We start from the raw sequence: 24348 nt of genomic DNA on the forward strand, positions 1-24348 counted from the left end.
CCTATGGTTCTCTGCTGAAAGTGTGCCCTCAGGAGAGCCAGGCTGCTAATAATTTACAAATTGTCCAATTAAAAAGTGTTGTGGAAATTTCTAACTTTTGCAGATGTATCTTCTAAACACTATCAGAAATGCTGTGGCTTTCGGTATGTTTGTATATCAATATTCAGACTTGTGTGAAATATTCTGTGAATGTTCCTAAGGGACGCTTGGGCAGTTACTCACCCTTTTCCAAAACATTTTAAAGCATTCATTTTCTTGCAGCACTCTTATATCTAACTTCTGAGATTTAATTTGTTTTATTTCTATTACTCTGCAGTCAGATACTGTATTTTGTGGGACACTATCAGATCAGACAATACTGTTGGTGATACTCTCATTTTTTTGTTTCAGTTCTAATGACCATTTGGGCTGTTTCTCGCAGAATAAGGCAGGAATTTATATTGTGACTTGATTAACAATATCCACATGCAACTGATTGGTATCAAGGAAAAAACATTCAGAAAATCCCACACTTCTGTGCATGTACGTGCCTTGGTTTGAAAAGACAGGTGTCTCCTAGGGAAGGCAGGAGCCCCCCTTGAAATGGAAAATGTAAACCCCCTCCCTCTGAATTATTATAATTTTGAAATGAAGGGGCTCTCAGGCAAAGATATGGGAGTAGGAATAACCATTCTTTACTAGTATGTATAAATCAAAAAACAACCAACCTACAACTTAATAGGAAAATAGTACAAAAACCACTGACAGGGTCAGAATACAACCTGACACCGTGTTGGTCAGGGTGTTGGTAACAGTCTGATTAAATGGTGGCTGCAGTCTTCTTGGAGTGACAGATGTGGTTCTGTTGAAGCAGTAGAATCCTATAGAAGGGTGTAGTTTTCCTCTGAAGGTCCAGTGGTGCTGTAGATGGGTCTGGATTTTATTTCGGAATTTAGTGGAGAAAGGCTGACTGTGGTGTTCCAAATCTCAGATTATATCCAGGTAGGAATGCTTGGCTCCTCCCCCTGGGTGGAGCATCCCCCAATGGGATGATGTAATTTTATCAGTCATGCAGTGAGATTCGGTGGCCCATTAACAGCAGATATTCCCCAGAGTTATGAGGGATGGGTCATGGAAGAGATAAAGAGCATTGCCCCAGCTGGTTTTAACAGATGGTAATAGAATACATACTTCTGGTTACATCTTGCTTTGAAACCCGAGACAGACTGCAAGCCATCGCAACCTCTTCTGCTTAAATTGAAACAGACAGGTATCTCCAAGATCCGTAATTTTTAGTTCTGCATTTTACCAATTAAACTTTTTCATGCTCTATTTTCTTATAACCCAGAGGGGGAAAAAAGAAAACATCAGTGGTCAGAGATCTGTTGGTTGATGACAATTTAAGTGCAGGTGGTACAGCCAACAGGCCTGTCCCTGGCTGTATCCTCAGTACTGGAGCAAGATGCTGGAAAACAAATAATGTAAAGATTTGTCTTCTCCCACTGAAACAATCCCTGGTTCCAAGCTGCATGAGGTGCTCCTGAGACAGGTGAGACATTTTCATGTAGGATAAACTGTCTGCATTAATTTCTCAAAATAGCAGGTAAACTGCAAGTAGATGTTTTTTTAATAACTCCATAAACTGACATTCACAGGGGGAAGAAGAACTTTATGAGCTCCCAGACATTCTTTTCACTTTGAAAAGGAGCACTCTAATTTGGGGAGAGACAACGGCAATGCTTCCTTATGTCATTTTCTCCTTCACTGACTACACTGATAGAATTATCTCTAATTTCCACAACCACTGGTCTCTTTACCACATTGTTATCACAGACCTCAACTGTTTTGCATAATGTCAAAATCTACCTGTTTCATATTTGCAATTTACAAAATACTTCTATTCACAAACAAACAACAACAAAAACATAGGTACCCAAATACACAAATCATAAATTAGAGGGCTATTTGAAATTAATTTAAACAGTTACTTATCATAATCAGCATTTCTGGACATATCCAGATGTCAAAAACATTCATTTAGAAAGTGTGGAAATGTTGATTTTCTTTTCCTTTGCCTGGTAAAATCGGACTACAATTCTTAACTGGTTAAAATAAAATAACCCAAACAAACACACTCCATCAGATCACTGATACTCAAAGCTAACTAAAATATCTGCCTCAGAAAGCATCTATAGAAAACCCTTCTGTTCTCATGTTTCCAGTCTCCAAAGGAACATGTCCATGTGCCAGGCTCCTACTGGAATCAGTAACAAGCACATGAGCAAGGGCAAAACCACACAGAGTGCTCACACACAATACTTTCATTGCTTTATTAAACTTCAATTTTCCTTATGTTAATACTGAAGTCTAAGTAGATTTAACTATATGTAGAGCATTAAGGGGAAGTCAGTCTATTTTGAAGTGACAAGAAAATCAAGAAACTTTAAATATTCATATCAGCATTGTCTGTCGCAGTATGTAATTCCAAAAAAGCCTCAGTCTCTGCAGTCTGCTATTTTCTAAGAGAGGAAATCAAAATTCAGGAGAAACTCCTCCCAATCATAGTTACCATGCTGGGCTGGCGGGCTGCAGGGTTATTTTATGGAAGAGCAGCACAGTGTAACTTCAGGGTTATGTACATTGCTTCTCGTTCCTTTCACAAGAGGTTTTTCAAGTCCCACCTATGTCCTACCTATCGTAATATGTCACTTTGTGCTTCATGTACAGCATACAATAAGCCTGTAAATTACGTGTCAGAATGCAGTATCAGAGCGTTGCAGATGACATCTCCGCTGGCCCTCTGCCAAAAGAGGTGAACACTGAATAAACACGCTGCAAAATCATCTTTCTCTTTTCCGAATTAACTGTCTCCTGTATTCTATTTGTATATGTCTGCTCAGTCTGGCATTTTTTCAGAGCCTCTCGGTGTGTTTGTCTGGCCTGCTGATATTCCCCAGCACGATGCCACTCCAGCTTTCCCTCTTTCCTTCCCGGACCTATCCCCTTGGATCAGGAGCTCAGAGCTGCCTTTGCTGTCGGAGGAATCCCGCCTCGGGCCAAGCCGCCTGCGCCTACAACCCCCGTACGGGAGCTTTTCGCTCCGAGTCGCCGAGACCACGCCTGGGGAGCCGCGAGCGCCGCGCCGCTGGTGGGCCCTGCCCGCTCCGGCTCCGCTCCCACGTGCCCATCTCACGTTATCGCCCCGTGCAGGGCCCGCCGCGCCCGACCCGCCAATCAGCGCCGCCCTTACTCTGCCCCGCCTCTCAAGGGCCAATCAGCGAGGCCCTTGGTGGTGCGGGCGGGCGGGTTCCTTCGGGAAGCTGCTCGGGAGCGCGAGCTGCGGGGCGTGGCCGGAGCGGGGTGGCGGCGGCGGGCGCGGGGGGGCGGAGCCGGGGGCGGGGCCCGGCGCGCGGGCGGTGGCGGCGGGGGGGCGTGGCCGCGCGGCGCGCGGAGCCGGGAGTCGTTGGCGGCGGGCGGAGGCGGTGGCGCGCGCTCGCCATGGTGTTCCTGAAACTCCGCGAGCAGGTGGGTATTCCCGAGCTTCCCTTCCCTTCTCCTCCGCTCCCGGTGCCGCCGGGCTCGCCCTCCGCCACCGCGGGGTGCCGTGCGTGCGCGGGTGACAGGCGGCGGGCAGCGGGAGGCAGCATGGCTGCTGCCGCCGCCGGGGTCCGGGCTGGGTGGGAGGCGCCATGTGTGTACTCGCAGGTACCGGGCCAAACAGGTGGCCGCGGCAGCCCGCCCGCCGCTCGCCTTGCCTCACCGGCGGGTCCCTGCCGAGCTCCCGCCCGCAGCGGAGGGGCAGCCCGTGAGGGGTGATGGGGGTGGGTCTGAGGACTCCCCCCGCGCCAGCCCTGCCCCGCGCCTGTTTTGGGAAGGGAAGGGTGTCTGCACGGGGGTAGCCGGGCCTGAGGGACTGGCCGGTGAGAGGGGATCGACCTGGAGACTGCCGGCGGGAGGCGGCGTGCCCGGGAGCGGGAGATGGAGCTGGCGCCGCTCCCCCGGACCCGGCCCTTGCCCTGCGCAGTTTCACGTGCCCGGGAGCCGCCTGCTCGTCCCTCCACCTTTCCCTTCCAGGCCTTTAAAATCTTTTGTTCGGCCGCCGTCTCTTTCGCCTCCCGCGGTCTTGACAGACCTTTCCCGAGCCCGCGCTCCCCTTCTGAAAGCGAAGGAGGTTCTTGGTGCCTTCAGTAGGTTGTTGCTCTCGTCGCATCACACCCTTCTTTGTCTGCCAGGCTCTTCGGTTTCCATCCCAGCTTGTGAAAAATACTTGTCTTCGCTGCTCTGTCCTTTCCTGGTGTCTCCCCTGTCCTACCTATTGTCTCCTGTGCGGTATCAGGATACAAAGGTGGGAGGGTCTGCGCTGCCAGTTTGCCGCCTATGAAAAGATGTTTCTTAGGAATGGTGTTTTCTCGTGTTTTCATGTGTGTGAGGCCAAATTGCGTGTGAGAAACTCATACATCCTGCTGCGGGTCTCCTCGTTACTCTTCCTTGAAGATAACCAACTGTAACACTTGAAGACCCCACCCCCTTCCAAAAAAAAAAAAAAAGGAAAGAAAAGAAAAAAAAAAAGCCCCGCAGAAAATAAAAAGCCTGTAGAAACTTGGAGGTGGTTAGGCAGCTGGTATCCTGTGTCTGTTTGTTATGCTGATCAGTATCAGCCCATCCTTACCTGCGAGTCCTTTAATTAGTTACATACACATCTGTGTTTTCACACTTAGGTTGTGTGATCCCTGGGGATTTTGTTCTAAGGAACATTTGGTGATACAGGGCTGGGATCTCTTATCTCCTGCTGTGTTGTATGTAAACTTTGTGAAGTCTCTTGTTTTAGAACCTCGTCTATGAATCAGCAACAATTGTGGATCTGAAATACACTTAGTGTCCCTTGAGTTAGGTTTCCTTTCAGGATTTGTTGCTGTTCTTCTATGGGAGACTTCCCACAGAGATGAGCACTTGTTCATCTCTTCTATTAAATAAGCCCTTCTGTTAAAACCAAAAACTACAACCCTTCTGCAAGTAATCATTGTGAAATAATTAGTAAAAAACCCATTATCAATATGCTAACATGAAAGTACAGTGTTTCAAAACTTTTCTTCTGGGTAGGGTACTGCTATTGGCAGATGTTGAAGTGAAATATTGGACTGTGTGGAACCACTGGTTTGACAAGAGTAATACATGTTAGGCTTTTAGCTTCTGTCATAATGCAAGTTTTAATCAAGAAGACACAAGGTGGATTTTTTAGAGGCTTCACAGATCTGTAAAGGTGAATTGATACACTGGGTATTGAAGTATTCTTTCACATAAAGGAGGGGGTGCTAGGGCAGAGAAGGGAAGGAGGGAAGGAAGGGAATGCTGATTTTGGACAGTCATTTGTAGGGGGAGTGATTTTTAGCAGCAGCTGCATTTCTGCTGCTAAAGTGTCAGTTGCTTGACAAATCAGTTATTTCAAACTGAATTCTGTTATAACTGTGTAAGAATGCAAAAAAGTCACGAGGAATCATGTTAACATGAAATCCCTCAGCTTTGGTAGTTAGCATTCCTGCAGGTCAGTGTTGCAGTGGGCTGCAAGATGTGTTGACTTGAGGACAGGAGTGTGGCAGCACCTGCTCTTTATGAAAACCAACCTGTGGTACTGTGTGGGAGTAGAGGTGTTCCTCTTTAGTAGTTCATGAGACAGGCTTCTTGTTTGCTTAAACCATATGCTTTGCTCCATAGAGCTGTTTTTGGTTAGAATAAAGTAAGATATCTTGTGTATTTGTTGTCCATATAGTGACAGTCTTCAGAGGCGGCTGTGCTTCACAGGCAAGTTCAAAGGCTACTCTGTTGTTTGTACTGTTCAGCTGGTATGAAGTAGAGAAGTGATTTGCTAGTTTCTTCAACTGTCAGATTAATAACTTTCTGAAACAAAAATTTTCCTAAATATAGTATTACTTAAAGGTAATTATCAAGATTATTATTCCAAATCCAACATAAACCTGTTGATTTTATTCTTTGATAATGTAGAAGGGCTCTACGTTAAATGTCAGAATTATGCTGGGGACAGGCAGATTTATGCCATACAAGAAGCTTAGTGTTTTCTTGCACTTGCTTAGTTTTCCAAGTTACTGCAAGCTAGTGTAAAAGCAGTGCTAGGGAAGTTACAACAAGGTGAGAAATTCTGTTCTGAGGCTCTGAGTTGAGCTTAGAGGGTGAAATCCCAGTTCCGCTTGCTTGATTTAATTTACTTAGTACCTGATAAACAAAACTTTGATCCTGTGGATGCTTAATGTGTTTGTGAAGCTCAAATATTTGTTTGTCTGTGGAGGCTGATTTGACACTTTTGACCTTCAGAATACAGGTTTTCCACACACTGAGAAAAAAAATAGGCCTTTCCTCGGGTTCAACAACCAGCCAGCTAGCACATTGTCTATAAATTTGTGTTATTTCTTGAGCTTTATTACTTTGCCATCCTACCAGGTAGGAATATATTTCAAAGTTTTGACATAATTGAGGGTGTACACTGTGCTTTCAGAAGTGACTTATGTTTGCTTTCAAAGTATATCAGGTATCAAAAAAACTCATAAGCCATGTTTGCAAAAATTTCATTTACAGGTAAATTGAACTGTATTGGGCAAAGCTGATACCTGTAATGCTCAATAGCAAACTAACTCAGGTATAAAAAAGGAATCATTCAAATGTCAAATTAGAAGCTGTAGATTGTTCTTGTTGCTCTTGGGTTTTTGTGCAGTGTTGTGCAGTTGTTTAATAACAAAGGAAGCAAACTTGCAAATTCTGAATGTTAAAACTATTCAAGGTAGAGATGAAAAATATGGTAAATATACATTATAATTGAGGTATTTGCTCAATGTTTTTGTATTGTCTTCATATATTGGTGCTTGTGAATCAGGTTCTTCTAGATGAGATGCTGCTTTAACTACAAAAATGCTAAATGAGACAAAGCCTAGAAAAGTTTGTTTCTTCCTGAAATGCTGTGTTACACTGCTGTCAGAAACTGTGCTGACAGTCCAGTTTTGGTCAAGGGTCACTAATGTTTTATCACCCTTTTTTTTTTTTTTTTTTTTTTTTTTTTTTTTTGTGGGGGAGGGGTAGGGAGTGTGTGGAAGGGAAGGTATGGGGCGGGGGAAAAAAAAAGGAGTAACTTGCTTGTGGTATCCATAGTGATATGCCTTGGTCTGCATCAAAGCCCTCTCACCTCTGCATAGCTAACTGAGAAAGGCTAAGTATCTTCTGAGTTCTTTTGTTATGCAATCATAATTCCTAGGTACATTAACTGTTTCCAGAACAGATACATTCTTTCTTTAAAGGCCTGAGAGTTAGTCTCTCTTATACCTAAGAGGTAATTGACAGCTTAGTTTTTCATAAGTGTGTAGGTGAAATTTGGATTGCACAACAGCCCAGGGATTTACTCCTTTTCTGTTACAAGCCTTACCTGCATATGTGCCTACAGGTCATCTTTTAGGCTCACATAAGCCTACATCTCAGTAGAGTTCTGTTGAAAGATATGAAACTAATCAAAACTGGCACTTTATTTTTTTTCTTTAGTTTTGCAGCTATATAACTATTTCTGGAAAAAATCATTGGACGCAGTGTCATTGTATTTGGTAAAACTTTATATTTTTTCTTTCAGTGCATCACAGTTTTAATATTATGCATTCCCCATTTTCTCTGAATCTTAAGATGTGTAATAAGATGTCTTAAGGCTAATATGGATGGGCATTTGAAAGGATTTTGTATGGGATTTTCCTGTGTGACTGCTAGACTGTGCTTGAGGTAGTGCACTTATTTCCAGAAGTCAGATATGAGCGGTAAGGATCTGAGTAGGAACAACTGCATGAGGATATTAGAATGACCACTTATCTTTAAAGCCCTTGAACAGTGAGAGCACTGACTTCTTTATTGCCCATTTATATCTTTCTCTTAGCTAAGATGGATCTTGTTCAATTGGCAGTTAAACAAATGTTTGCAGTGTCATAGTGAATGCTCTGAATGCCTCTATGGTTGCTATTTTCATTACTGCCAGCGTTAGACTTCATTCTTTTAGAATTCAAGCCAAGAATAAATGTCCCAACTAGTTCCTTGTTACACTAAGAGGAGGAATGGTCTCCTGTGGTGATGAAAAGGAGCTGCTGCTGTTCAATGAGGGAGGGATATGGTGGGAATGGAATTATGTGGTATTGCTCTGCAAATGCTGTTCAGATGTAGATTAATGAGATGTGTGTTTTATTTTTGACTTTTTTGGTAGAAATTAATTTAAAATTACTCTTCTTTTAAAAAAACCCAATAATTTCTTTCATGAATCTTGTAATGGTTAAGAACCAACTCTCTGTGCTCCATTGTCCATCATATGTTCTTCCTAAAATTTGCATCTAATCTTTTCAAACTGTATACAAGCTAATTTAATTAAGAAATTGTAATTCTTACCAAGACACCTAAAGTCTTACTGTTAGTTCTCTTGTTCCCAAGCTAAGAAATGACATGTGCTGAGAAGATAACTTTCTTTAGCTGATGGACAGCTCTGAGTAACCTGAACTCTGTTTATCTTGTTATGCACAGTAATTACCAGCCCTTCCATTAGAACGTGTTGAGAGAACCTGGTTGTACCACGTGTCATTTGGGGGGATCAGATTGCCCCATGATAACTTGGGAACTTTTGACTTGTGAACAAGCAGTTCTCCTCAGTCAAGAAAGTAAACCTTTTAAAAGAAGGGAAAAAAAAGGTGGGGGAGAAACAAAGCAAGCCTTGATTCTGCAGTCAGATCCTTAAGGCGGATCCTGTTAATTCAGCAGTCTTCTGTGTGGATATAAAGGTCTATTCACGTAGATAGCATCGAAGGTTTCTGACCATTATTTAGATGCGAGGAAATTTTCAGGGGAAAAATGAGGTAAATGGGCATGTCTCTATGAAGAAGTGACTTTAGCACCCAGAAAAAAAACTAGATTCCTGTAGGAAACTAGTAGCTGTTGAGACCCTGAACCAGCAGTCTGCTATCTGTCATGGATTGTTATTTTCCCAGATTCCTGTGGTTGTTCCATACACTGAAATGGGTTGTGGAATAAGATTATTGAAATTAAGTATATTTGGTATTATATACTTCATATTCTCCACCTCATCTTTTGTCAGCAAGTTTGTTTCTCACTTGCCATACCTGATCATTTTCTCTAATCACCTGGGCCACCCTGAGGTCAAACTAGTATCTGATGATTTGTTTTCTTGCTCCTGCCAACTTTTTACTTTGTTCTTACCTCTATTGCTTTCTCCTATTTCTGGAAATTGAGTGGGAGACTCGTTGCCTTAGTTACAGTGACTAACTGTTTCAAAAGTTATTTATAATGTTTGTGTTTAAATAACCTATATTGCAATACCAATCACAGAACATTTCACATCAATAAAAAAGTAAACAAAGCAGTACATCACTGGGAGCATGCTTACAGTGCTGATTTTCGGGAGGTTTGTTTTCCTTTAATTGTTGGGGGTGGAGGACAAGTTCTAATCCGGCATTTGAAGTTACAGCTGAAATAAGGTGTCTTGGTGTTATCCTTTGTACCAAGGAGAAAAGAATCTTAATGTTTAAGCTCCAAAATATCACGGAATGTTACTCTGTCCTTAGTAAAGACCTTAGCACTCTCCTTAGGGGGTGGCAATATACCAATTTAACTCTGTTAATTCAGTTGTGATTCTGGTGTTGATGAATTATACAGCACTGACCCATTTCATCACAGAAACCAGAGCTAATGTAAGAGTGGTGGGACTTAGTAGTTGGGAGAGAAGGGAAGATGAGACTTGTAGCCAGCTCTGTGGGTGCAGAGAGATAAAGAGGAAACACCAGCAGTGATATGCAAATAGAAGAGGGACAAAATAGTTGGTTTGTAGCATTCTTGTAGATTAGGAAGCTGCTCGTTAGCTGAAGCTAATGACTTAGCTGATTACTTCTGTCCTTAAATAATGAGATGCTCTTTACTGTGAATTCAATATGATCTGAGATTTTCATTGTTTATCTCTATGGTAATGTAAGTATGTGAATTGAGTGAACAGTACTATGTAAGCAGATTGTTTTCTACATGAGTAAAGTCTGCCTATTTAGGGCAGCCTGAGAACAAATATTTTTCTCAGTAAATTTCTCAGTATACCACTGAAATGGTATAATAATTTGAGAAGTATGAAGCAGAGATCTGCCTATTCTAATGCTTGTGGTCTGGTAAAAAAAAAACAAAACAAAACAAAACCAAAAAACTTAAGCTTGTGTTGTTAAACTTAAGAATTAAATTTACAGAGATGGGGATGAAAGTGTTTACAAGTAATTGTAACTGCCTCACATTAGAGCTTCCTGAATGTTCAGGTTTTGTAAGTAACTGCCTGTTTAAATGACTCAAGTCTAATTCTGACTGGGTTTTGAACTGTTGTGAAGTCATCCTAAATGTTTAATGTTTTCATATTCTCTGACAATGAACTTCACTTAATGGCCTTTCTAATTCAAGATGATGAGCATTTGCATATAAGTCATTCTTGGTTATTTTGCAGTCATGCAATTATTCTTAAGGTCCACTCTCACTCTGTGCTGATGTCCTGTACCTGCTTCTATCTGGTGCAGAGAAGAAAGCATGGATATATCTGGATTTTTTTTTTTTTTTTTTTTTACTTTGGCAAAAGTGAAGATACAGCACTGCCTTAATGAAGGAAGAGAAGGGAGCACAAGCAAGAACAGTCAGCATGACAAAATGAAAATGAAATTACAGTTAAAGCACTGAGACCGAAATGAGCCTTTTTTAGAGCTTACAGAATTTCTAGCAATCATGAAGATTCTGTGTTTTGTTTCAAGATTTTGCTGTTTGTCCTCCTTTTTGATTTTATTTTGATAGCTCCATCTATGCTGGTCCCCTTGACAAAAGGGGAAGTTGAACCTTCCAACAGGAACCTGTTCATCAAGCAGCAGGCAGCATAATAGATAAGGGATCTACCCAGCTCATAGATGCAGAGCTATTTGTGTCACAGACAGCTCACCTGGGGGCAGTGAAAAACATTTTCAGGAAGTTCTGTAGTTATTTATGTACTAACATACTCTATAACTAATAAATAATTAAGTAGTTTAAATCCATCATTGCAGGTTTAAGTTTTGTACCATGTTTGGAGTAATTTGTATTCTCTCCTTCCCTGTCCTGTCTTCAGATCATCTGCTTCTTCTGTTAGTTGCTCATGAGAGTGGGCAGGTAATCTATGCAAGTCCTTTTTTTCATCCCGAGCACTTGATCCTGCCTCAGATCTCTGCGTATTGTCTGCTAACATTTCATTAACTCACCAGTGTGTCCCCACAAAGTATTGTTGGTAGGTTAAAATTAAGGACATACAATCAGGAGAGGAAGAAAAACAAAATACTAACATTGTTTTTCTGGTTACATTATTACTCATTGCTTCAAATTAATGCAATGTCCCAAGTCATAGTAGAAGGATGCTTTAAAAACAGAATGCTAATGGAATTCCCCACCCCTCTCCTCTGTCCCTTTGTAACTGCAGAGTTTTGTTCCGTTCTTGCTGTGCTTGCTAAAACATGAGGATCAATAGAAAGAGGTCTTATGCTTAATACTGTGTTGCTGTGTAGTCTCTGCCAAATCAGAACCCTGTAATGGTACTGCCTGATGGCTTTTATTTCCTTTGCTCCTTGTCTCAGTTCCAGGAGCTCTATTTTGTTTTATAGCTCTGCTGTATCTATTACTTTTTTTTTTTTTTTTTTTTAAAAACAGTGCTCATTCTGGGGAATAATTTTCAGTATTAAGGAGTACTTGTAGAAGAACCCTTTTCTTCTTGTTTCTGTCACCTGCAAGGTTGCAAAGGCCATTATTAACCTGCAACAATACTGATCATGTGGTAACCAACCAGCTAATTTACTTTTTCCACTTCTACCCACTGACATTGTTTGCAGTTTCTTTCCATCCAAGCACAGGAACATTTAAAGTTTATTATCTAACAGTACTTAGATTACAGAATGGTAAATCTATTAAAATAAAACCTTTCAAGTAAAGAATATTTTATGACTTTCCATAGGCATTTCTCTATACTTTTTTACCATAAATTTGGCAAATTAGAATTACTACAATCAGGGATGTAAATAGTCAAGTTAATCTACTCCATAAGAAACAGTGCTCAAGAGAGGAGTTCTTTCCACATTTTCATAATGAGAGTGAAAAGGAAAGGTGAAGAGAGGCTTTATGAAACACCAGAGAGAACCAGGAGGACAAAAACGGTTAGGATGCTCATCAGCATCTGTGAACAGCAGTGCTCTTCTGATGAATTTCAAGTTCCATAGTCATGGATCATCCAAAAACCAACAGGTATCCAGGTACCCTGTGGAGCTGAGTTTGCAATGACTTGAAGATATTGATTCTTTTTGCTACCTACTGCACCTTTATTACAGCACAGGAAGGGGACTTTCACAGCATCTATAATCTCAAACTAACACCGTGAGTAATACACGGAAGAGGATGCCTCCTGCTGTTTTTCTACACCCAGAGGTGTAAAAAATGTTTTTGGATCAAGTATATAAAATTAGTTGTTTTGGAATGGCAAATATATAGCTGCATGCAGTCATAGCTTTTATCTCAGAAAGGACTTGGACTCTGCACATCATGAATTTGCTTCCTTTTTTTTTTTTTAACTCTTAACATCTAGCAAACCATAATTGTTTAAAAAAAGTAGTATTTTTTACAGTGTACATTTGAGCAGATTATTCATGGGATTTTCATACCTGAAGGTTGATAAAATTTCTATAATACTCTGCATGTGTTAAAAATGCTTTTGTAATCATTTAAGTATGAAACTTATGGCATACATAATTCAAGAATAATTACTAGAATTTCCATGGTTCATGAGTCTGTGTCCACAAGTATTAGAAGAATTTTGCAGAAAAATTGCCATGACTGTTAAAAAACTGTTGATAATATCTTTGCATTTTAGCCTTATTGTTGTCTGGAAAGCTCTCTTTTGCTGTTGCAACGGCTGTACAAAATACCCCACACGTTTAGGATATCACACTGGTTTCCTGTCTCAACATCCCACCCCTTCCATGGGGGAGCAGCGAGGGATGTTCCCTTCTGTAAAGCTCTCTGCTGGAACTTACATAAGCCAAAGAAACAGTATCTGTTTTAAGGACAGGAGGAACAGCAGTGCCAGAGGTGCTGTGCAGACTGTCAGAGAAGTTCAGCTCCCGGTCCCTGGAAGTTTGCCACACCAGTATTAGCAGTGCTCTCCTCCATGTTGATTTGAGGTGTTGTAAAATCATCTGGGAACTGTCATCCTGGAGTAAGTTCTTTAGAAAATTAGCTCCTTGCCTCTGCAGTGGCCACAAGCACAAATAAAATCTGTAGGCCGGAAGCTTGATCTGGTGGCAGCAGTGGGCTACGGTGAACTGAATCCAAAGACAGGGTGAATGCGCCTGCAGAAGAGATCTCAGGAGTGTCTGCTAGAGCTCAGCCTTCCATGTTGTGGCAACCCTTATTACCTCTACTGACATACAAGTGTTTAAGATATGTCCAGAAAAGCTGTGTTTTGTTGTTTTGGTTTTTTTTTAACATATATATATATATAGTCATACATATATGACTGTCCAAACCACAAGTGCTTTTATGATGCCTGACACGCATCTTGTTTTTGGGAAAAGTAACCTGTAAAACTAAGGTGAATAATTGAAGAAAAGAGGAGGAATTGTTGAAATTACAACATTTGGTTTCATGACCTGCTCTGGTGTGGAGTGCAGTGACATGTAGCCTGCCTGGGAAGTGCAGTATTGTCACGGGTTGCCTGTTCAGAATACTAAGTTCTTACTTTTCACTGTGTGATGTGGCTGTAGAAGCGAGGTAGCAGCTTCTTTGGTGTATATTTGCACTGTCTTGATTTTTTTGCTAGGTAAGAAATAATAAAAATGTCCTGTAATAAGCAAGGTTAAATACTGACAGAAACATTTGGATGTTTTTCTTGTAATTCTGTTTTTCTTTTAAGAGGTTAATTAACAGCCAAAACTATGCTAATTATATGACTTGGAAATTATCTACCACAGTGAAGGCCAACATTTTCATCTGACAGATAGGAGAAGGAAATACAGATACATGAACTACTGAATGCAAATGTATTCCTGGTGTAGGGTAGGACTGTGTGTGTGAGAAATGGAGTACATTCCCTGAATCAACTCCGTTCTTTTAAACCAGCAGAGTAGGTAAATTTTCATGAAAGACTGGAATTCAGTAACTTTAGGATGGAGTTTAATGATGTGCTTCTTGGGTTTTTTGTGTGGTTTGGTGGTGGTTTTTGTTTTGGTTGTTTTGTGGTTTGTTTTTTTTTCATTTGCAAGGTTTCTAACAATAATGGTTGAAACTCACTGGCTTCTAATCTCCTGCCTAAGGCCATGGTTTGAGATTAGTTGGTAACTGATCTTAAGCAGTCTCTCATTCTTTTTTTCTGCAAAGTAGTGAAAAGGGAGGTGAGAGGCATATTATTTATGTTAGCATAGGACTGTGAAGTTTTTCTTGAAAGTTTTCCTAAGCAGGAAGTAGAAAGGAGTGTTTTGGATCAGATAAACTTACCCTACTGTCTGTCTTTATGTGAGAAGTCCTGTAATCACAGATGATGTGTCTTGTGTGAGTCTTTTGGTTTGGGGGCTGGAGGTGAGTGGAGAATCTTGAGAGTGGTCTGCCTTGGACCCTTCTCTCTGTGTAACTTTCATGCTGTTGGTCTTAAACTTCTTAGAATGTGTTTTGAAACTCAACAACAGGCTTGATTTTCTTGTCTGGTTCTTGATTGTTCTGGGGTTTGAGTGTGACTGTGAATTCCTCTTTAACTGTGAAAGAACCTAAGGTATTTAGAAGTCTGCTTCTATTTATAACACACCATGTTGACTTAGATTGACTGAAAATTTCAAAAGAAGAAAAGTTCCTCTGTAACATCTTTGCGACATGCACTGCCTTTCAGGATCCTCAGCTTTTTTCCATCTCCCATCTGACAGTAGTGTGTCAATTTTCCTGCAGCATTTTAAAGTTGTTTTTTCCACCTCTTAGGCTGATCACATGCTCTGGCAGTCAGTTTTACAACTGGAGCTCTGAAAATGACACAAAAAAGATTTTTCTCTTGCCTTCCATCTCTTCTCAAAAGGTTACAGTGAAAGTATAAGACCATGTTCAGGTAGTCCAGTTACCTGAAAACCATATGCCAAAAGTAGTCTGAACTTGCTGCAGCCTTTTTTCTCATAGAAACATGTATGGATAAAAGGCTCTTCAACATTTATGCTTCTTATGTGTGCAGCTTTAATTCTTGGACACCATCCAGTGATGGCTTGGAGTCATGCCTCTTGTGACTAGTGATCCCTCTATCTCTCCTCACAGAGATCCCCAGTAGGGGGGGTAGGGAAATACCTAGTAAAAAAATACACTTATAGAAAAATGCCTAAGTTGAAATAAACTCTACAAGTAGTAATTAACAAAGCATGTGAGTCTAAGAGTAAACTGCAGCCTTCTGGAATAGAAGAATTTTTTTCATCTCAGCTCAATAGGAAATGGAAACAAAAAATTGTAATTAGTGTTTTATATTCCACATATCACCTCATTCATAGTTGTATGAATACCACAACATAAGCACACTGATTGTGCAAATATTTTTATCAGCAGCTAGAGAAGATAACGTTTTGAATTGCCATTAATGAAAATCTTATCAAGGTGGACTGTTCCTTACTTTATTCTGCTTCTCAGTTTGATTGTGCTGCAAAAATGTTTAATTCAGCAGCTTATGGATGAGGCTATTCATTCATCTGATGGGTTTTATTTTCTGGAATAAGCAATGCTAAAACTATAAAGCTTCATTTAAAAAAAAAAAAAAACCAACAAATTTGGCATGTCTTTTATCTGTGAGAATGCACTGAGAATAATTACCTTGGCAAATAAGGGTATAATAAAATTGTTCTTAACAGTTTCCAAACAAACAGTTGCCCACATATCACCAGTATGTTTGTGAGGCCTTAGGTTACAGTACCTACTTTAGTGTGGTTCTTGAAACTGGTCATCAACACTGTTTAAATTTTTTAAAAAATTTTGTCCAAAAGTCTTAGGCAGCTGTTCAGGGGCTCCTTTCTGGATAGGTCAGCTGTTTCTGCTGTGGACTGGAGGGTGGTATTATGTTGCTTCTAGTAGGTGTCAAAACCCGGATGGGTGACATAAACATGTAAAGCATAAATGAACACTGGAATGGGGGAAGGGTGAGGAAAGTGAATGAGAATGACAAACATTAAATAAAGAACTGTTTTGCTGTCTTGGTTTGAAAAGACAGGTGTCTGTTAAGGAAAGCAGGGGCCTCTTGTGAAATGGAAAAAAATTAAACCTGCCCCTCTCTGAATTATTATAATTTTGAAATTAAGGGGCTTTTAGGTAAAAATATGGGAATAGGAATAACAGTTGTTTACTAGGAAAATTAAAAAAAATGCAGTAGTACAAAAACCACTGGCAGAGTCAGAATACTGTTAGGGTGTTGGTAGAAGTCTGATTAAATGGTGGCTGCAGTCCTCCTGGAGTGACAGATGTGGTTCTGTTGAAGCAGTAGAATCCTGTAGAAGGGTGTAGTTTTCCTCTGAAGGTCCAGTGGTGGTGTAGATGGGTCTGGTTTTCCTTTGGGAATTTAGTGGAGAAAGGCTGATTGTGTGTTCTAAGTCTCCAATTATATCCAGGTAGGAATGTTTGGCTCCTCCCCCTGGGTGGAGCATCTCACAATGGGGTGATGTAATTTTATCTGTCATGCAGTGAGATTCGGTGGCCCATTAACAGCAGATATTCCCCAGAGTTATGAGGGATGGGTCATGGAAGAGATAAAGAACATTGCCCCAGCTGGTTTTAACAGATGGTAATAGAATACATACTTCTGGTTACATCTTGCTTTGCAATTTAAGACATTTACACATTAATAAGAAATGTACTTTGATATTTAAAACATCTTACCTAAGTATCAGATTATAGATTTTCTTGGTTAGAGGACAGAATATGAGAGGATAGCAGAATCTTCTTTGCTGTGCTGAAATAAATCAGGTTACTAAAGGTATGCAAAGTTTTGAGAATACCTGTATTATGTAGCTATTAGTGTTTAAAAATCAGAGTCAGTGCTGCAAATTGAATTACATTTATGGCAAATTTCTCATTATTCTGTACTTTGTTACTTGTTTTGTAGGAGATACAGGGTACTTTTTGTTGTGCTTTTTGTATTATGTTGTACAAAGGTTTTCAGTGATAAGACTAGACAAAAGGTTAATCTATTTTCAGTGTGGTTTATTGGCATGGATTGTGGGAACTTCGAGGGAATGTTTGAGCTTGAGTACGTAGAGAACAGGACAGGGAATTTTTTCATTTAAAAATTACGTTAGGAAAAGATATGAATGTAACTTGCTAAGATTTAAGTATAGCATCTACTTGCTTTCAGAGAATTATAAAAAATAACACTTAAGTATTATATATTTGCTGCCAGAGGATTGAATTCAAACTGCTTCACGAACGGAAGTTATGAGCTAAGCACTTGGAACGAGTTTGTGAAAGCTCACTGTTTGAAAGCAGCATTAGACAGTTGCCTCTTCTGGAACAAATGGTATTTTCTTTACAATTACTCCTCTTAATTGGAAAAACCAGAAGAAGTTGGGAAAAAGAAAAGCTTCTGGTATGAAGTCTGATAGAACTGTGCTAATCCTAAAATTTTGACAGACTTTGTGGCCAATCCCAAGTCATTGATTCAGCTCATTAACTGTAGTTATATGAAAGAAACACTGTGGACTACTTAACTCAAGACATTTTTGGAAGATTTTAATTAGTTCCACATGTAATTAAAACAACCTGAAATTTTATTTCTGTCTTTGTTAGCTGCTCTGATAAAATCACAAATTAAAAAGTATAACAAAAGTAATAAAAGTAAAGTAATTAGTGCATTGAAGTAATTAATACAGTGTAAAGGTTGTCATGTGCTATTTAAGTGCATCCAAAAGGCAAAAATAGAACCTGAGATAACTCACTTTGATTTGCCCAGTTCTGCCCTTCTTCTGAAAACAGTTAGAGATTAGTTGAAAAAGTGTTAATAAAGCAATCAGCTGTCTGTTCTGAAGACTGCTACACCTGGTGATCTTATTTAGTGGTAGCTTGCTTGTCTTCTCCCTATGGAGGGATTTAAGCCATCAGGACTGAGAGGTATTGCTGCAACATTGCATTGCTATTGTGGAGAGATGCTAGCATAATCATTTTATAGGGGGTTTCTTTTGTGTCTGGTTTTGGTGTGCCAGATTACATCCTGTTTAGTGCACATCATTTTGCTGTTCTCTGTTTGGAAAGTTGTCTTCATATCACTAGGCTTAGAAATAACCTCTGGAGATTTCATGGAGATGATCAGTCCTCTCCCAAGGCAGGGTCACACAGAGCAGGTGACACAGAAACACACCCAGGTGAGTTTTAAGTGTCTCCAGAGAGGGAGGCTCCACAACATCTCTGGGCAGCCTGTTCCAGTGCTCTGCCACCTCAATGGAAATGAGTTGTTCCTTGTGTTGAGGTGAAACTTCTTGTGGTTTGGTTTATGGACACTGTTCCTTGTCCTGTCACTGAGCACCACTGAAAAGAATCTGGCACCATCCTCTTGGCACCCACCTTTAGGATATTTATAAACACTGATGAGGTCCCCTCTCTGTGTTCTCTAACCTAACCGGTCCAGCTCCCACAGTCTTCTTCTAAGAGATGTGTTCTCACAGTCTTTTCCCATCTGGTGCCTATCTTCACCCTGAAGAAGTGAAAAACTGAAATTTTCATGTGCCACAATTCTTGGGTTTGTCAAGAAGAAAATCTGACTTGTTTTATTTGTTTTTAAGAGCATTGCACCTAGATAATTGTAGGTAGGCTAATGCACTCTGGAAATGAGTTCTGTTCAGTCAGTGTAATGGCACTTTAACTGAGCAAGGTCTTAGTTTGGTTTATGTGATCTGTTTAGATTGATGGCATTACTTGGTTGGGATTAATTTTCCTGGGAATGTCTGTGTCCATCATGCAAGTGGATTTAGCTGTAACAGTTAACCTGTCTTGTTTCTGGTCCCTTGAAGTGTTTCACTATCTCTGAAATGCAATACTTATTTTTTTTTCTTTTTTTTCTTTTTTTTTTTTTTTTTTAGTTTACTCTTTTTTTTTTTTTTTTTTCCTGTAATGACCAGATCTTGATGAACTTCAAAACTGTAGTCTTATATACAGCAGTCCTCAGGTCAGATAGAGAAGGTGACTGACTTCTGGCAGTCAAAGGTATTTGATTTTCTTCCCTTTGCAGGCTGTACTGATGTAGTGGAATCTGCTGTGGCACTTGTGCATGGCAGGTAAGAACGCCAGTTTTCCTTAATGTGGAAGCAGCAGTCATGATTTAAGCAATTGATAGCGTGCCCATAAAGGGGATGTTTGGCTGTGTGTCCTGTCCAAGCAACTGGACTTTTCCTTGGAATAAGAAAGTCCAAAAGTGTGGTGTAGTACCCTTTGTGTTTCCTGTGGAATTACAGTGAACTGGAAAATGCAGAACTTGTTTTTCACTCAAATATTTGACTTGCAGTTGACTGATTTGCACCTCTTGTAGGGTGAAGTGCTGTTACAGCTGTATGTGAAAATGTGTCTGTGAGTCTACAGGCCAGTTCTTTTTTACTGTTTTGCATTTTGGGGAATGAAAACTGTGTATTATTAAGCTGTGTTAAAATCCTGAAGCTTTGTTCAGACACACCTATGTGGAATGCCTCTGTTCTAAGTGAATTCTGACTCTTCTGTCCCATTTTAAAAACATGTTTTTGTCCTGTTACAATAGCCTCAAGGCTGATAAGACAACAGCACCCTATGTGTGCTAGTGTTTATGTGAAATTGCAAACTCTTAAATCAATTCAAAGAGCTGTTTATTCCCTATATTTTACTTTGTTTTCCAGTCATTTTCTTAAAAGGCCTAGTCAATAGGGTTAGGAAGACAATTGCTATTTGCATGCTGGCCTTGGGAGTAGAGAAATGTCTGCATGCACAGATATTCCCTGTGTATTATGGCACTTCCTTATTAAAGATCCAGTGAGGCCATTTGGATGTACTTCTGGTTTTGCTTTCAAAAATTCTTCTAAAAATATTATTTTTAAAGGTAATGTTTTCCTTTCAGGGAGGGAGAAACAACTCCAAGGGAGTTTTTACTTACGATGGTTTGTTCCTGTCAGTGCATGAGCTGAATGTAGGCATTGTTTTTTATGCCTGTAACTTAATTTTGCAAATGCATACTTTTTTGTTTGAAATAGTATTTAGGTTTTATCATTCTGATAATACCCATCTGATGGATATGTACTTTTCTAAAATACTCCTAGTGCTTCATGTTTTTCCTACCCTTGTATGAGGTAGAGTAGAAATGTTAAAATTCATACGCATGAAAATTAAATAATAATGATTAAAACCCATGAATCAAGAAACAGCTTCTTAAAGGTGGTGTGCTGGTAAAAGGTTACCTCACAAACTGCCACCCTGCTATCCTATAAATATTGATCAAGTCTAATCTTTGTGCCTTGGCAGATACCTAAAGTTTGCAGTTCTTTTCTCCCTCTACCCAATACCCATTTTTAACTGCTGTCTTCTCATAGATGGTCTGAAATATGTCACAGCTGTATACTAGAAAGTCTCTGTTCCACAGTCATAATCTGAGGGTTTTAATTCTTCAGTCATCTTGTGTGTTTTAAGCACAGAGGTTTCTGTGAAGCTGGACTGTAGACTTGGAGAGGTAACCTGCTATGGACAAACATAGACTCAAATAGCTCCTAACCTGTGCTTTCTTCTGATTTCCATGCCTATGAACATCACTTCTTGATTTGTATTTCTCTTTGAATGTGACAGGCATCTGTTCAGATTGGAAAGCATTACCCTTTTCTGGTCTTATATACAGTGTTTCTGAAGAGTAACTGTAGGTTCTAAAGAGGTCTGTCCTGGTTGTGAAGTTTCTTAATGGGTTGATTTATGTATGAACTGCTGTGACTCATAGCACCCTACCTTATTTTTATCCAGATAATTACCTCGCTAAAAGATGTGTGAAATGTAAAGTTTTCTTCCCTCAGCTTGAGGAGCAATGCTATTGTCTATCTGTCCTTTTGATGTTAAGTTTGATCAGAATTCATCTTCTGCTTGCTTTGCCTTCTCAAATTTTTAACTGAAAATTATCTCTGAAGTGTTTAAAGAATTGTAAAAGTGAAAATGAAGTGACATATGAGCTGCAATAGTTTGTTGTTCTTTTTAAGGTGTGTAATTTCCAAGTATATCATAAGAATTTTTGATGTTGATACAGCTTTTTGTATAAGTAGTTATTGTTTGAAATGATACGTGTGCACATGCTGAAATAACATGTACATAAAGGTTTCTGGATTTGTTAGGGGTACTTACTCCTCTTCTGCTTTGATCATTTTTCATTTTTAACAGTGGTGTGAACATCAGAGGATCAACACGTGCTTTCACTTATGTCATTTAGGATATTTTATAGGTTCACATGTCTTCAGGCTTGTCAGTTCATTATTTCACCTCTTGTTTTATGCCAGGGAGCTGTTCAAGCTCAAAGCTTTTATCTGAATAGTAAATCACAGAGTCAGATTCAACATCAGGAGAACTATTAAATCTGTTTTTTAATTTACTTCTATTTAAAAATGGTCTAATACTTTTGCCATGATCTCTGACAGTTCTGTTGATTCATAATGAAACAGCTTGAATTACTGCTTTGTTTGTCTGTGAAGCTCCTCCACGTGGTTGTCCTTGGTAAACAGTAGTCACTGAGGAAATAGTAAGGGATAGCACCCTCCTACTCCCTCAAATCCTCCTCCTTCCTCTCAAATCAGCTCAGCTCACATCTGCTTGTGTATGTTAATGTTATTGATTTTGTTAGTGTACCTACTTGTGAACTGTGATTATTGGGGGCAGACATCCTTGCGAATATCTGCTGCTGCTAAACCTGCTGGGAGTTGCAAATGCTGTTAATTTAACATCTAGAATGCTCTGAAATAATATGCCTGATTTTAACCAGCAAAAAAATTAGAGGATCAAGTTAGTAAACCAAGGTAAGTGCATCGGTGATCTTTTTTTAAGATCGTAAACAGTTTTCTCATATAATTAAAGATGAAGGCATGAAAACGAGGAGAAAGTGAGATACCATTTTAAATTATTTGTACATTTCATGCTCCTCAAAGCTTGTTATAAACAAATCATCACAAGGATTTGGAGCAGCAGATGAATGTCTGTTCTCCTCCTTCCAGCCCCCAAGATATCCAGGAATATTTTGGGAAGAACTTGTAGTCCTTCCTATAAGTACTCTAGTTTATATTTAACCATAAACTCTGTGTTTATGCTACATTGAAACAGTCTTCAGCATCATTTGGTACCACTGACTCTCCTCAGATGTAAAAGATGGAGGGTTTGGTGCTATATATGTTAAATTACATGAGATCCAAAGTAAAGCTTAATTTTGTACTTTAAAATGTATTGCTTTTATTACCACTGAAATAATGTTGGTAACCTCAGCCTTCCACATAGTTTGACTTTGTAGGACTTTTTAAAAGAATACTGAAAAAACCTGAACTTGGCACATTTTTCCAGTATGAGTAATTTGTTTCATTATAAGCCTTGGTTATGATTTCCATGAGTTTGGGTCCCCCACCCACGCGATGTTTTGGGAATAGCAGCTTTCTGTGGCATGTTGCTCCAGGTGATGGTGATGGTTCCCTCAAATACTGCCACAAGTCCTCTTTGGATGAGACTTCCCCCACCTTTGCTTTGAGATAAGTCTCCCACTGCATCTTTATGAGCCCCTTGTTTCTTCCAATGTGGTTATTGCTTTTACTCCATTCAGCACAACTTGCTTGAGAAGGCTGCTTGCCAGTGTTGATTCTGTTGTTTTCATGTTGTTGTTTTCTTAGTCAATGCATTTGTTCTTGTCTCTATAACAAATTGTTATCTTTAATAGCTTCTCTCTGAATTATTGATGTTCCACAATGACTTCTTGCTCCAATCTATTTATACTTTGAGCATCTCTGCATTATTCTGTGAGATTAATGTGAAATACAGCATTAATCAGCCTCTGCAGAACTGTTATATGTGAGCTTGTAGGTACCGCTGTACTACAGATTTCTGTGTAGCATTCTACAAATAATTATAAATTCAGAGAAGAAGGTGTTCAGTGCCTGTCACTGTAGGTAGTTCTTAGTTTAACTGCTAAGTCTCCCTCTATTTCCCAGTTTAACTGCATCCATAGTATTAAGAGCAGAGCGTCATTGCTTTGTGCTATCCCTGCTATCTTGCCAGACTATCATTTGAATGTGAGTACAGATGGTATGACTCATTTACACTTGTCCTTAGCAGGCGACATACTTAACACCAAGTATGTGCCTCCAGCTTTTAATTCCTGTGAAAAAGAGTGTTTCCCTCTCACCACCCCAATGAGTGTTATTTTGTTATGATTCAATCAGGTTTTAGTTCACCTTCCTTTTAAAATTAGGGAAGCAGTCTGTTTTTTCTCCTATCTAAAATGTAATTGACACTATTTTTAAAAGATGCCAGACCTCTGTTGATTTTGCTGAGACCACTTTTAAATAGGAAAAATGAAGATGAGCAAATGAATGGCTCCATTGTTTGAATGTAGAAAATACACTGAGGTACTGTAGACCTACTCTGCTACTTTTTCAGTACCTCTGAAATATAGAGAAGTGTTTTTTCCTAGTGTATGAGGAAGTTAGTGTATTCTGCAACTTGGGATACGGATAAATGGGCAAACATTTTCCATTCTGAAACACAGTGGGTCTGATAGCGCTTCATCAAGACCTTGTCTGGCAGTCTTGAATATGCTGAATGGTTTATCTTTTCTCTTTAGGAGCAGGGATAAGAAAGCAATCTTAGAAACTTGTGTGTGGTGGTGGTAGTGGTGGAATATTACTTCTTTTTACACAAAATCATTCACCTCTCTTTTCTCCATGCCTCAGCTGAGGATCTGCTCTTACAGGTAATGTTGAGGAGCATGCAGTGCGTTGAAAGCACGCTTGGTACTGAACAGCACCAAAGTGGAGCTGAGAATTTGGGATAAAGTGCAGGTTGATATATGTATTGATAAATGTGCCTTATTTGTTTAGTGTTTCCCTTTGCATTTCAGTCAGGCCCAGAATCAAGTTCCATGTTGTGATATAGAATGCTTTTTTTTTGTTGTTTTGAAGGCAGTAAGTTTACTGAAAAAATGGATCAGGAGTGCATTTTCCTAACTTTTTTGGTTTTTTTTAATATTAGTAAGTTACATGGGCAGAACTTTGAAATTGTTTTTCATTGTCCCATGGCTATGTCTTTCTACTTGTAAAAATAGTATAGCAG

The 24348-nt window shown here is 39.6% G+C and overlaps 1 protein-coding gene across 1 annotated transcript in view; it reads left to right on the forward strand.

Annotated features, from left to right (window-relative positions):
* The first annotated feature begins 3438 nt into the window (after positions 1 to 3438).
* ANKRD28 (ankyrin repeat domain 28) overlaps positions 3439 to 24348 on the forward strand; it is a 120533-nt gene continuing 99623 nt past the window's right edge. Inside the window, exon 1 of the mRNA XM_014248546.2 lies at positions 3439 to 3504. Within this exon, the coding sequence (XP_014104021.1) occupies positions 3478 to 3504 (27 nt within the window). The 5' untranslated portion in view covers positions 3439 to 3477. The remainder of the gene's footprint in view (positions 3505 to 24348) is intronic.

Source organism: Pseudopodoces humilis, chromosome 1, assembly GCF_049639895.1.
Source record: "Pseudopodoces humilis isolate 2021_Gansu_Grassland_sample_001 chromosome 1, ASM4963989v1, whole genome shotgun sequence".
In the NCBI taxonomy this organism is placed as follows: domain Eukaryota; kingdom Metazoa; phylum Chordata; class Aves; order Passeriformes; family Paridae; genus Pseudopodoces; species Pseudopodoces humilis.